The sequence below is a fragment of the Canis aureus genome, chromosome 13 (genome assembly GCF_053574225.1).
Source record: "Canis aureus isolate CA01 chromosome 13, VMU_Caureus_v.1.0, whole genome shotgun sequence".
Taxonomy (NCBI): Eukaryota; Metazoa; Chordata; class Mammalia; order Carnivora; family Canidae; genus Canis; species Canis aureus.
The window spans coordinates 62,456,912-62,470,167 of NC_135623.1; the positions used below are offsets into that span (position 1 = coordinate 62,456,912).

At 36.6% G+C, this 13,256-nt stretch overlaps 1 protein-coding gene across 2 annotated transcripts in view; it reads left to right on the plus strand.

The window, feature by feature from the left end:
• ETFDH (electron transfer flavoprotein dehydrogenase) overlaps positions 1-13,256 on the plus strand; it is a 30,411-nt gene that overhangs the window by 14,480 nt on the left and 2,675 nt on the right. For both annotated transcript variants that reach the window (XM_077846510.1, XM_077846509.1), the window contains 6 exons: positions 4,556-4,702; positions 6,078-6,218; positions 7,452-7,595; positions 9,822-9,990; positions 12,122-12,304; positions 12,692-12,913. In XM_077846510.1, the coding sequence (XP_077702636.1) occupies positions 4,556-4,702; positions 6,078-6,218; positions 7,452-7,595; positions 9,822-9,990; positions 12,122-12,304; positions 12,692-12,913 (1,006 nt within the window). The remainder of the gene's footprint in view (positions 1-4,555; positions 4,703-6,077; positions 6,219-7,451; positions 7,596-9,821; positions 9,991-12,121; positions 12,305-12,691; positions 12,914-13,256) is intronic.

Below are 13,256 nucleotides of genomic sequence, written 5' to 3' on the forward strand. Positions count from 1 at the left end.
GCAAGTGGCAAAGCTCTGGAGTCTTACCTACATTGTTCCTCTAAAGGTTTGACTGGTTTCATCAGAATTCTGTAAGATGTGGGTCTCAGTGTGTCCTAGAGTAGGGTGCAAGAAGCTATTTTTTTAACAAGCCCCCAAAGAATTCTGATACATACCTAGGTTTGCAAACAACTATTATTTCATACTACTATTCATGATAAAAGAATATTGGTTTTCCTATATTCTTTCCTGTATTGTAGTTATTCTTAACTGTATTGTGATCATTTAATTTTAAGCCGTATTTTATTCTTTTAAGATTTTATATTTAATGTTACAGCAGAACTGAGGCCACAATTTCTGCTATTCTGATTTTTTTTGTGTGTGTTCCCAAATTTGTTCAAAAGTAAATTTTTCTGTTTGGGGCTTTGTAGTTATAAAAACATCTATTTAATATATCTTTTTATATAGATATAAAAACAGAAGAATAAAATGGAGTCTTAGTTTTGTGAGCACCAGAATCTAAGTTTTTAAAATAACTGTTTTAGTACCACAAGTTTGGAGTGGGGAGAACCAAGGACTGTGTTTACTGTATTGGTTACAAAGGTGGTGAGAGAAGTCAACTGTGTCAGTATGTTGGCTTCTCACACCACCTTTGTAACCAAATGTCATGAACATACTATGAAGGTACACACACAGGTTAATGTCTTTCCACAGCGTCAGCTTTATTCAATCATAAAGCAAAGTTAAATCACAATTGTAAAGCAGGTTCAGGATACCAGACTCAATAACATTTCACCATGTGAAATGGCTTCTTACACAGCACACAAAGCAGGACAGACGACAAATCACACAACAGACAAGGTAACAGAGGGTATAGGAATTTAAGGAACCAAACACAAAGTCAGTCTGTGGGCGCACAGTTGAGATGAGGCCTTGGTCTGGTCTGGGCCACCTCTCGGCCCATAGTGCTTCTTATGTCCCAACAACGAAGGATCTCAGTTCTGTTCAGAGATCAGTGGGGCGGAGCCTTTTGGTGGCTGTTGCCTTTTTTAAGTGGTCAGACGTAAGGGGGTCAGATCGGAAGAGTAGGATGGTGTGCTGCCAAAATCCTCCCCTTTTTGAAGTGATTTGATCAGTTTCCCCACAGACCTCCTCTGGTCCTGCTTGTTTTTAGTTCTGGGATGTCAGCTGATGCTGGTCCTGGTGATAGCTCCTCGACGCATACCTTAACTACTTGTGTCATTGCTTGACACAGGCTCCTGCTTGACATGAGACTCCATTTTGTTCTCTACACCGAACCAGTGTGTTTGCTGCTTGGTGAAGCACAGATACACCAGGTGGAGTTTTCACACAAAGAGTAAACTTTATTTGCAGCAAATAAGATCATGGGGAATAGCATCCAAGACCATTACTCCTGAGAGAAGGTGAATGGGTACCTCCTTTTTAGAGTTAAATGAATATTTAGATAGGGATGCCTCATCACTGTATGTAGAGAAGTGCCTAATTTTACCCTGTATGTTATGTAAATGAGGCTGAGGCTTCTTCTTGGGTGGAGACTTTAGTATTACAATGAGGTAAAGGTCACTGCCCATTATTCCAGGAGTGACTCCATGGTCCGTCTGTGTGGACGTGAGTAGGGGGGAATGTTTAGCTCAAAAGCTAACTGCATGTCCATTTGGAAACAAATAGAGTTGGGCCTTTATTTTTTTTTAAATTCTGAGAATTTCTTAAAACCATAAAAAAAATTGGAAACCTAGATTACAATTACAACCTAAAGGTAGGATAAGCCATCCTATAGAGAAAAGAAATTACAAACCTGTAACAGACTTTTTTTAAAACTATATAAACATTAAACACTTCTGTTGGTGATCCCTGGGTGGCTCAGTGGTTTAGTGCCTGCCTTCAGCCCGGGGCATGATCCTGGAGTCCTGGGATCGAGTCCCACATCAGGCTTCCTGCATGGAGCCTGCTTCTCCCTCTGCCTGTGTCTCTGCTTCCCTCTCTGTCTCTCTCATGAATAAATAAATAAAATATTAAAAAAAAAAAAACACTTCTGTATACCAAAAGATACTATGAAGTCTATAGATAAGCAGCAGATTGGGGAAAAAGTTTTTGACTACCTGTAATATCAAATAGCACATATATATTAACAAGAAAAAAGGCAACGCTTTAGAAAAGTGAGCAAAACCTAAAAAATTGACAATTTACAGAAGAACAAATCCAGGTGACTACTACTTATAAGGAAAGATGTTTAAGTACTTTTTCTTCAGAGTCCACAGTTTAAATGTCATTTTTTCAAAGAAGCCTTTTCAGTTCACCCAATCCATAAGTTTCCTCTGTTATTCCCTCTCAACACCTTGTGCTTTCTTTCAGAGCACTTAATCATAATCTGTAATTATATACTCACGTATTTCTTTAATGTCTACCTGTATGACTGGCCTGAAGGAAAGAGATGTGGCTTTTATTCATCTCTGTACTCCCAATGCCTAGCATAGAACCTGGCACACCATTCATTCATATTTCTTGACTCAAAAACAAAAGTGCTTAAAACAGTAGTCAGGAAAATGCGAATTAAAATAACATTTTTTTACCAAAAATGTAAAATGAACAGTTATATCTCTCAGTAACTGGACTATAGGGAAAAGGCCTTTCTTACACACTGCTGGTGGAAAGCAAACTGATAATACCTAGTAAAATAAAAATAGGTGTGCCCTTTGATCCAACAGTGCCACTCCGGGGGATCTATCTTACATGGATAAAAGCACAGTACTGTAAGGATATAGAAATACAAATACACACACACACACACGGTGTATATTTTATAACATTGTTTTTGGTCACAAACTTGGAAACAGTGAATGGCTATTAAACATTAGCAGAATTGGTGAATAAGCTATGGTATTTTCACATGGACTACTATCCAGCCATTGAAGAGAAATATTTGACTCTACAGTGACTTGAAAAGATTTCCGTGAAGTATTATTGAGAAAAGTCAGATGCATTGTGTTTTGTAATCTTATTTTTTGTAAAATAAATCAGGAACCAAAAAAATTTAAGCATATATGTATCTCAGTTGTATGTGTGTTTACATATTTGGGGTAAAAGTGTACATACTAGATTGTTAACATGCTTTATGGATGAGTGAAGTGTAACAAGAGGGAGCAGACAAGAACAAAATAAAAAAGAGTGAAATTAGAGGATGTGTATGCAAGTGTAATATACACCTATGCATATGTATGACAAGTATTGCACAAGAAAAAAGTAGTTATCAATAAATGTGTGAAAGATGTTCAGACTTTGTAGTAATCAAAGTAATTAATACATTAATAATGACATAATTCTATCATTCAGAATGACAATATTTAGCACCAAGTATATTCATCTAAGCAGTGCTTTTTTTTTTTTTTTAAGATTTTATTTATTTATTCATGAGAGACACGGAGAGAGGCAGAGACACAGGCCAGGGAGAAGCAGGCTCCATGCAGGGAGCCCGACGTGGGACTCAGTCCCGGGTTTCCAGGATCAAGCCCTGGGCTGAAGGTGGCGCTAAACCGCTGAGCCACCCGGGCTGCCCTAAGCAATGCTTTTTAATAGCAGAACACAGTGGAACAGCTAAAATGTCCCACTACTGAGAATTGTTTGAAAAATTAGGGGAGGGACACCGGTAGCTCAGTGGTCGAGCGTCTGCTTTTGGCTCAGGGCGTGATCCCAGGGTCCTCAATAATCTTACTTAATAAAGGAATACGGAATAGACGGATAGTCTCTTATGAAATATATCTTTTCTGGTATTTCTCTAGGTGTAAGTATAAAATATATAGAGCAAAAGAGAAGTAAAGACTTCAATTGTAGCTTTTTTTTCCACTTGGAAACAAAACTCAGTTTTAGAATATGCATTCAGTAATAGAGAAAAAGTAAAATTATAACCAAAGAGTATATTTAGTATGATTCTACGTGTGTTAGAAGTATATAAATAGGCTCTATATAGTTTTTTATTCATGGAAATTTTCTCACGATTTATGGGAAAGCTATTTTTTTTTTAAGATTTTTATTTATTCATGAGAGAGACAGAGAGAGAGAGAGAGGCAGAGACACAGGCAGAGGGAGGAGCAGTCTCCACACAGGGAGCCCGACGTGGGACTCAATCCCAGGTCTCCAGGATCACGCCCCGGGCTGAAGGCGGCACCAAACCGCTGAGCCACCCGGGCTGCCCTACAGGAAAGCTATTAATAGTGCTTTTTGATTCAGATGATGGGACTGGAAAACCAGGAGCAGAGGGGAAATGGTTTTTCACTTTTGATTTTATTTTCATTTGTAGAGCATTTTTGTAGCATGAGTGTGCTTTATTTGCTTTTTTAATTCTTACGCACTTAAGCATTCAGATACTTTGGAATTAAAAAAGAAAAATGCAACAGACAGGATAAAGTTTAAATTAGATTCCACTTACAATAGTTTTATTTCTAGTATTATGTATTTGTACTGTTTCTTCTGTACTTGAATCATAGTTTAATTCAAAAGTGACTAGAATGTATTTTTTAAATTGTCAAATGTTGCAATTTAACATGTTTTTATTTTTTAGACAACATTTGAGAGGGGACTAGAACTACATGCAAAAGTTACAGTTTTTGCAGAGGGTTGCCATGGACATCTAGCCAAACAACTGTATAAGAAGTTTGATTTGAGAGCCAATTGTGATCCTCAAACCTATGGAATTGGACTGAAGGAGGTATCCTGATTTGGTTTTGTAATTTTAATTTTAAACTATGAAGTTTAAACTCATTTGTATTATAGTGCAGTTTGTAACATTGATATAATTTTATAATTCTATTTTTTATTGAAGCATTCGTTATAATTGAAAACGTTTGGGATATTTTTTAAGGGGCTAGAAAATACTGCTAATCAAATTCTGTTATCTAAGTTGTTTCTACGTGTTGTAATTGTTTCATCAAATGTTTCTTGAAATCAAAGTCTAGATTGAAATTATTTTTAATATTTTATATTTTATATTTATATAATATATTTTAGTTAATAAGAATTTCTTTTCATTGTAATACCATCTGCCCTAATAAGATTTGACCTGATACCCCTATGCTGTTGTATGGTGACCAGTCGTACAAGAATTCTTTCTTCAAAATTGCACTGTGAAAACAGTTTATGAAATATGTACTCATCCATAGCCTATTGATCTGAAATCTAAAATTTAATTAGGTTAAGTATATTTTCTCAGTGTATCCAGTCTCTGTTTCCCAAATCTTAGGCTTACTAGAGTGTAAAAGATTCATTACCTTTTGTTTAAATTTTTTTAGGATAAGGCTCAGAACATTTCCAATTCTGTATATAGCTAGATTAATTGTGAGTAAATCCTTAACTGTTTTTGGTAGGTTGCGCATCACACTTCTGTGATTTTTAGATAATATTTCAGATGGAAATTGTTTAAAACTTACCCTTTTGAAAATAGATGAATGATTTGTTTCAGTTGGGAAAGGGGGAGTGGAGAAGAGCATAAGCTGTTTTATTGAAGAATAACACATATCCTGGAGAGCAGCAGATCTTAGGTGTACAGCTCAATTAACTTTTATAAGGTGAACACACCCATGGAATCACCACCTAGATCAAGATCTAGAACATTAGGGACCCTGCCTAGGTGGCTCAGCGGTTGAGTGTCTGCCTTTGGCTAGGGTGTGATCCCAGGATCAAGTCCCGCATCGGGCTCCCTGCATGGAGCCTGCTTCTCTCTCTGTGTCCAATGAAGAAATAAATAAAATCTTTAAAAAAAAAAAAAAAACTAGAACATTACCAGCACCTCAGAAGTTTTCCTCCTCTCTTCAGCAGTGTTCCCTATAATAGTATGAAAGTCTTACCAATCTGAAAATCTAATCAACTTCTGAAAGAATTCATAGCTTTTCTGACCTCTTTTTAGTCCAATTCATCATGCTGCTGTTTGATACAATTTTCTTTGATATGTGAAGTACTTTTTTTGTGTTTCTCTTATTACAGTTTTTCCCTTGACATTTTTATAACTAAGACATAAAACCTGGCAAGTTTGATATATTGTGGTGATAGAAAAAAATTAAATAATACTGTAGGCCTTTTTTTCTTAGTTATGGATTATTGATGAAAAGAAGTGGAAGCCAGGGAGAGTGGATCACACTGTTGGCTGGCCCTTGGACAGACACACTTATGGAGGCTCCTTCCTCTACCACTTAAATGAAGGCGAACCCCTGGTAGCCCTTGGTTTTGTGGTAAGTTACATGGCCATTGTGGAAAACTCTACTGTTTGAGTCCTTGGATCATCAGTGTTATAAAATCTGAAGCATGTAAAATGCTTTTCATTTGAAGATTACTTTCTCATTTTGTCAGTATGTCAAGTGCTTGTGGCCACTACAGACATTGGCCTGTAGTTTCAAACACACATAACTTTAGTGATGGTAGCTCCTAAATGCCAGACATTATATACGTATGTTTCATGGAGAATTCTAAATTTTGTAAAAATCCTATGAAGTATGTATATTATTTTACTGACAGGACGCTGAAGTCCAAACAAGTTATATAACTTTCCCAAATATACCCGTTAAATGAGAGGCAGGACTCACACCTGAGTCTGTGTGACTTCAAAGCCCATTTTCTACTATGGCATGCTGTCACTAAAAATGAAATCAGCACTGAGTTTGAATCTGTAACTTTTACAGAATGTACACCTTTTTTCCGTTTTGGCCACTTACATCTTTGCAGTAAATTACATTTTGAACATTGCAAGCAATGGAAAAATAAGGGTTTCTGCACCTTGTAGTTTGGTGGCAGCTTTATATTTCAGTGTCATAATTAGACCTGTATATGACACATCATTAAATGTTTGCATTATTGGTATTTTTTTGACACCCAGCCAAGTGTTCAGTTTCTCATCTTTGCATCGTTTCTCAAGTGACTTAATTTTTTCAAAGCATAAAAAAAGGTTTGGTTATTAATTTCACATTTTGACAGTGCCTTATAAAATGTAACTTCTAATATTTCTTGTCCTCTTTTTTTTTTAAGTATGATTACGTTCTGTTTCTTCATTTTTGCCTCAGTAGTATCACATATGCTTATTCTTTACTAGAGTGGGTACTGATAAATGAAAAATAATTACAACTCCTTTTGTAGAAACATAATGTTAGACCCTTACCTACAAATATTTTTCTAATTTGGGCTTTTATTTACAGAGCACAATGATTTATTAATATATTCTGAGTTTTTAAAGGTTGTCCAGTTATAAACACATGGTATCCTTTTGTTTACCCTTTTTTTTCCAAACAGAATTTATTCAGTTATTTATTCAAGTTTGGATTACTGCATATATTTCTCCAAGTACTTTGGATACAAGAAATTTAATGTACATGTTTTCTCATAAATATTGATAACATTTTTGCTTGATTTAATTTGAAATAAGAATATCCAATTGTATAAGTTTACCAGATTTAAATATAAAAATTTTTAAGGTTGGTCTAGACTACCAGAATCCATATTTGAGTCCATTCAGAGAGTTCCAGAGGTGGAAACACCATCCTAGCATTCAGCCAACACTGGAAGGTGGAAAAAGGATTGCATATGGAGCCAGAGCCCTGAACGAAGGTGGCTTTCAGGTAACTCATCCAACTTTTTATTATTTCTTATTTCTGTATTATAAAGTAAACATTGAAAATACAATTAATAACTTTAGATAAAGAATGGAAAATTATCTCATATAAAGAAACTTTAAGCACACCATAGTTAAAATTACACCATGAATTTAGTGTTAAGAATATATTAATTTCCTGAGATAAATGTATAGGCTTTTTGTTGGTTGGTTTTTAACCAGAAAGTTAAACTCCAGTATAGTCAATAGGACATACAGATTTGTATTTAAAAACATCTGCCTTGTGTTTGAACATCTCAGGTAATTTTTTAGATTGGTGGGAAGAGTTGACCACACACACTCACTTTTAACTAAAATTTTCTGATTTAATTAGTCAAAGATACAGAAATTTATTTCTAGTAAGTTTTTGAAGAACCTTAAACAATAATCTGGAACTTTTGATTTGGTTTATTTTGAGCTAACAACTGTGACATGACTTTTTTCCCCTTTTTTTTAATTTTTAAAATCATACTTGTTTTATGACTGAAGGTTTATACCTCTTAATCCACTTTACATATTTTGCCATCCCCCACTCATCTCTGCTCTGGCACCTGCCAGTTCTCTTTATAAATTAGGCTGTTGATGTGTACATGACTCACTCTTTTCTTTTTCTTTTCTTTTCTTTTCTTTTCTTTTCTTTTCTTTTCTTTTTTTTTTTTTTTCTTTTTTCTTTCTTTTTTTTTTTTCTTTTATTTCTTTCTTTTCAGTCTGTACCAAGACTAAACCTTTTCTGGAGGGTTTCTAATTATTTGTGTTTAATGAATGTCCCATAATACATTTCTCAGTGCAGCTTTTTTTCAGTCCATAGTTCTGTAACAAGATACCACCTGCCTATACAGGATAGGATCCTCCCAGGATCTAAAAATACGTTTTATTCATAGGACTTACACACCAATTTGGAAGAATTTGCACTAGCAGTCCAGGCCTTTTTATTCACAGTTTATTCACAGTCTTCTGGTACTTTAATCAAACAGTGTTAGCAAGGCCACAGTCCTATTTAAGAAACGTGTTGTCATTATCCAAATTCCTAATTATCTCTTTCCAGCTAGTGACATTCTGGAAAGCCCTTCCTTGCTCTTATCTACTCTGTGATCATGATTTCATGCTCTTTTATCTAGGTGGTTTTGATACTGAATTCAGTCCGAGAACCATAATCATAAATTCACTCCCCACATGTACCATGAGAGGACATGACCCCTGATCCATCTTCTCCCAGCATTCCTTCTGCCCTCCAGCTTTGCTTCTCACCACCTCTCCCTCATAGTTAGAATTCTGTAATTGATGGGAGCTGTGGCCACAGATCCCTCCCTGTGGCTCATGCCGCTGACAGCACTGGTTTCCCTGTTTATCCTTCTCCCCTCTGAGCCCGTCAGCACCATCAGCCAAATTCTCTACCACGCACCACTTTCTCAACAAAGACTTGCAGCTTCAGAAAGCCCTTAAAGAGGAAAAAATACAGAAAGAAGAAAGAACACTCAGCATTGGTTTCCTCCTCTTTCCTATTCAAACTATAGATTAGACGACATTTTCCCATGCAGACAATCTAATTTAGCCACTACTTCGTAGGGTAGATATAAACTTTTACTGGCTACCCCCAAAAATACCACCACCTTCTGTCAGATTGTTTTTCATGAGAATTATATACTGAGGCCCAAACAACGGTCTTAAAATTCCTTTTGGAAATTCAGCTTATTCTTAAGTTAATTAAAATGTATTCTTTAAGGTAGTAGCTAATTGTAATGATGCTATGATGAGAACTTAAGTTTCCGCCCCTCGATATCAGAGTAAAAAAGAAAAAAAAAAAAACCCACAGGATTTGTAAATCATGAGTTACTGAGAATGCATGTGAAAGCAGCTTGCAATTTAGATAATAGTTGTTTAGGGAATATTTTTAGACATGGATATGTAAAAATAATAACATTTTATTTAAATATGTTAACGCCCTGGTCCTAAACCTGTCTCTCACATAGGTTAGTCATGGGGACGAAGAGGAAAAAGTCTTAGAAAAATAATACTAGTTCTGATCTTCATTCTTAGGAAAGGGGGCAAATAACTGCCCTTGCTCTGATTGTTTTCCTTCACATTTCACATTTTTTCCTACAGCCTTAGAAGATTTTAAGAGACTATAATTTGTAGTATTGTTTTGCTTGTTTAATTTGAACTAAAAATGTACTTTGAATGTTTCTTTCCTCAGTCTATACCAAAACTCACTTTTCCTGGTGGTTTACTAATTGGTTGTAGTCCTGGTTTTATGAATGTACCCAAGATCAAAGGTACCCACACAGCAATGAAAAGTGGAATTTTGGCAGCAGAATCTATTTTTAAGCAACTAACTAGTGAAAATCTCCAATCAAAGACAATTGGTAAGAACTTTTTATTTAAAGCATTGAAAACTGTCAGGTTCTTTATTGAGATATTTAAAAAGAAGCTATTTAAACATACCCTTAGTATTATAGGCAGAGGATGAAAATAAATAGTTAAAAATCTTGAGGCCTCCTTTTGCATGTTTCAGTTGATATTAAAAGATCTTTCCCTTTTCACAAAGCATTCAAGTATGTGCTGTGCAAAAAAAAACTGTATGATCTAATCTCAGTGGTTAGATTTTTATGGCAATGTTCTGTTTTTTTCACATCAAAAGTAGAATAGTACCAGTGATGTCCCACCTACTTAAAAATGAGTCTAAGTTTGGTGTGCCTGAGCGGCTCAGTCGGTAGAGCGTGCAGCTCTTGATCTCGGGGTCATGAGTGTGGGTACAGAGATTGCTTAAATAAACTTGAAAAAAATCTTTAGAAAAATTTTAAAAACTGATTTCAGATTTGACAGTATTTGTGTTGGGTTTCAGATGTGTAACGTACGCACTAAGTACCTCACAAATCCCGAAGGGTCTTCAGTCTGAAAACAACAGCTTTGCAGACTGCAGAATCCAGCAGCACCTTTTCCTTTACGGCTTTGCCAGCACAGACCTAGATAGGAGCCCTCTGCCGCGGTGGAGAGGAGCTAACACTTCTGCCCCTGTGAACCCTTACTCTGTGAAGACGACCCTCTAGCAATTCTCAGTTTTTCTCAAAATAAAAGCCTAAGTTTTCTCACTCCTCTGATCCCATCTCTTTTTACTCTCCCTCCCAACCACACTGATCTTTCCTGTAAAGACCATCTCACGGTCCTTACATGGACCAAACCAGTTAATTTGCAATGTACACAAAGTACTCCCAACCCCTTTCCTCCCCACACTGGTTTTTATTCTGTAAAATTTACCCCCTTTTGGCACATAATTTACTTATTTAGCAACTTTGTCTCCTGCCTTATGGAAAACTAAGAGAACAAGGGACTTTGTTCACTATGAATCCCAAATATCTGGCACATAGTAGCAACTCAGTAGGTACTTGATAAACTTTATTCCTTAGAATTCCATATAACAAGTATTCCTCCAGGTCGAAGTATGAAACCTGATGATGCCTTCAAATATCTTTGTGGAAATGGAGGCCATTTGAGGTGTGAGAGAGGAAGGAGATAGAGCTTAGAAAAGGCAGGAGTATAATTGTTTAGTGGAATTTTTTTTCTAATTCTGTTGCCACGTCTCTTTCCTTGTTGGGACCACAAGTCATACTTAACGCCATGTACTCCTAGTGGCGGCACATCCATAGGTACTGGAGCACAAAGGTCACCAAGACTAGATTGAGGGAAAGGGAGTGGAGCCAGAACAGGAAAGTGTAGAACCTACAGAGTAAATGACTTAAGAACCAGTTTATCCCATTAAATATTAAACGCATGCACCAAGTTTCGGTGTTGTTATAAATTTCCTAGGGCTGGCACGACAGAGTCCCGCCAGCTGGGCAGCATGGAGCAACAGGAATTTACTGTGAGTCTCTAGGCTAGCAGTTCAAAACTAGGGTATTGGTAGGACCTTACTCTTTCCTGTCTTTGGTCTTCTTGTCCCTCCCAGCTTCCTGACAGTCTGACATTCCTCTGCTTCCATCTTCTCTCTCCTCTCTGTATCTCATAAGGATGCCAGTCAGTGGATTAAGGACCAACTCTATTCCAATATGACTTCAACTAATTACATCTGCAGTGACCCTGTTCTGACCCATCCTGAGATCCTGGGGGTTAGGACTTGAAAATGATGTTTTGGGGGGGACAAATTCAACCTGTAACAGGTAGAAGTGTTTCATTTAATCAATTATAAAAAATTTTTTCACTTTTATAGTTAGCATGAACTCTTTAGCCTTTTCAGGTTCACTGAATTTTGAAACTAATTTTCCATATTACTAAGTTTAAGAAATCAAATGCCTTACCACCTGTTAACATGTATCAAAGGGTTATCTTTTTGGAAGATGCCAACATTTATACATGAAAGAGTCTTCAAATGTGATCTTACATGACTACTAAATTTAAGATTTCATTCATCAAAAAAAAAAGATATTTCAGTAGCGCAATACCTTGATATTTTATACTTAAGGTAATTTGACACAAAACATTTCATGTTTTTAATAAAAGGACTCCATGTAACTGAGTATGAAGACAATTTAAAGAAATCATGGGTGTGGAAAGAGCTATATACTGTTAGAAATATAAGGCCGTCCTGCCATGGAATACTGGGCGTATATGGCGGGATGATTTACACTGGAATCTTTTACTGGATATTTAGAGGAATGGAGCCATGGACTCTAAAGCACAAAGGTAATTCTGACATATTTGAGTATGACTGTTACAATCCTCACCTACCCCGGCTACTCATGAATGGGGGTGCCTGGCTGGCTCATTCAGTAGAGTGTGCAACTCTTAATCTTGGGGTCTTGAATTCTAGCCTTACGTTGGGGGTACTTTACTTAAAAAAAAATAATAAAAATCTCTGTAATTTCAGGGATGGGATTGATTAATACAGTGAATTTTTCAATGTTTCAGACTTGTTTTATTAGAGAAATAATAAATTCAGTGTCCATAATAGTGTTATCATTTGCTATAAGGGAACTGAAGTATAATATTCTCAAGTTTTCATAAAAATGCCTGAGAAAATACTTTTACATTCATGTTACATTTTTGTTCAAAATCTTCCTCAAAACTAAGGTTCTGACTCTGATCAGCTCAAGCCAGCCAAGGACTGCACACCTATTGAGTATCCAAAACCAGATGGACAGATCAGTTTTGACCTTCTGTCGTCTGTGGCACTGAGTGGTACTAACCACGAGCATGACCAGCCAGCACACTTAACCTTAAGGGACGACAGTATCCCCGTAAATCGAAATCTGTCCCTATTCGATGGACCGGAGCAGCGCTTCTGCCCTGCAGGTCAGTCCTGTGCCTTCCCCGCTCCCTCACACACAGGTTTGTTTTAACCACGTGGAAATAGGCTTCCATTCTTCTAAGGAATTTCTCTTTCCATTGCATGATAATTGTAAATGACCCCCCGTATCTAGCTTCCTTTAGAAAACTCATTTTTATGGTTCTTACTCTAGCAATGCTAAGACAATGGGGATTTTTTTTGGTAAGCCGGATTCCATTGTCATTTCTCAAAAGCCTTTCCTGGGGTGCCTGGGTGGCTCCGTCAATCAGGCGGCCAACCCTTGATCCCAGGTCAAGTTAAAAAAAAAAGCTTTCCTGTCCAGACCAAGATATGGATCATGGAATACTG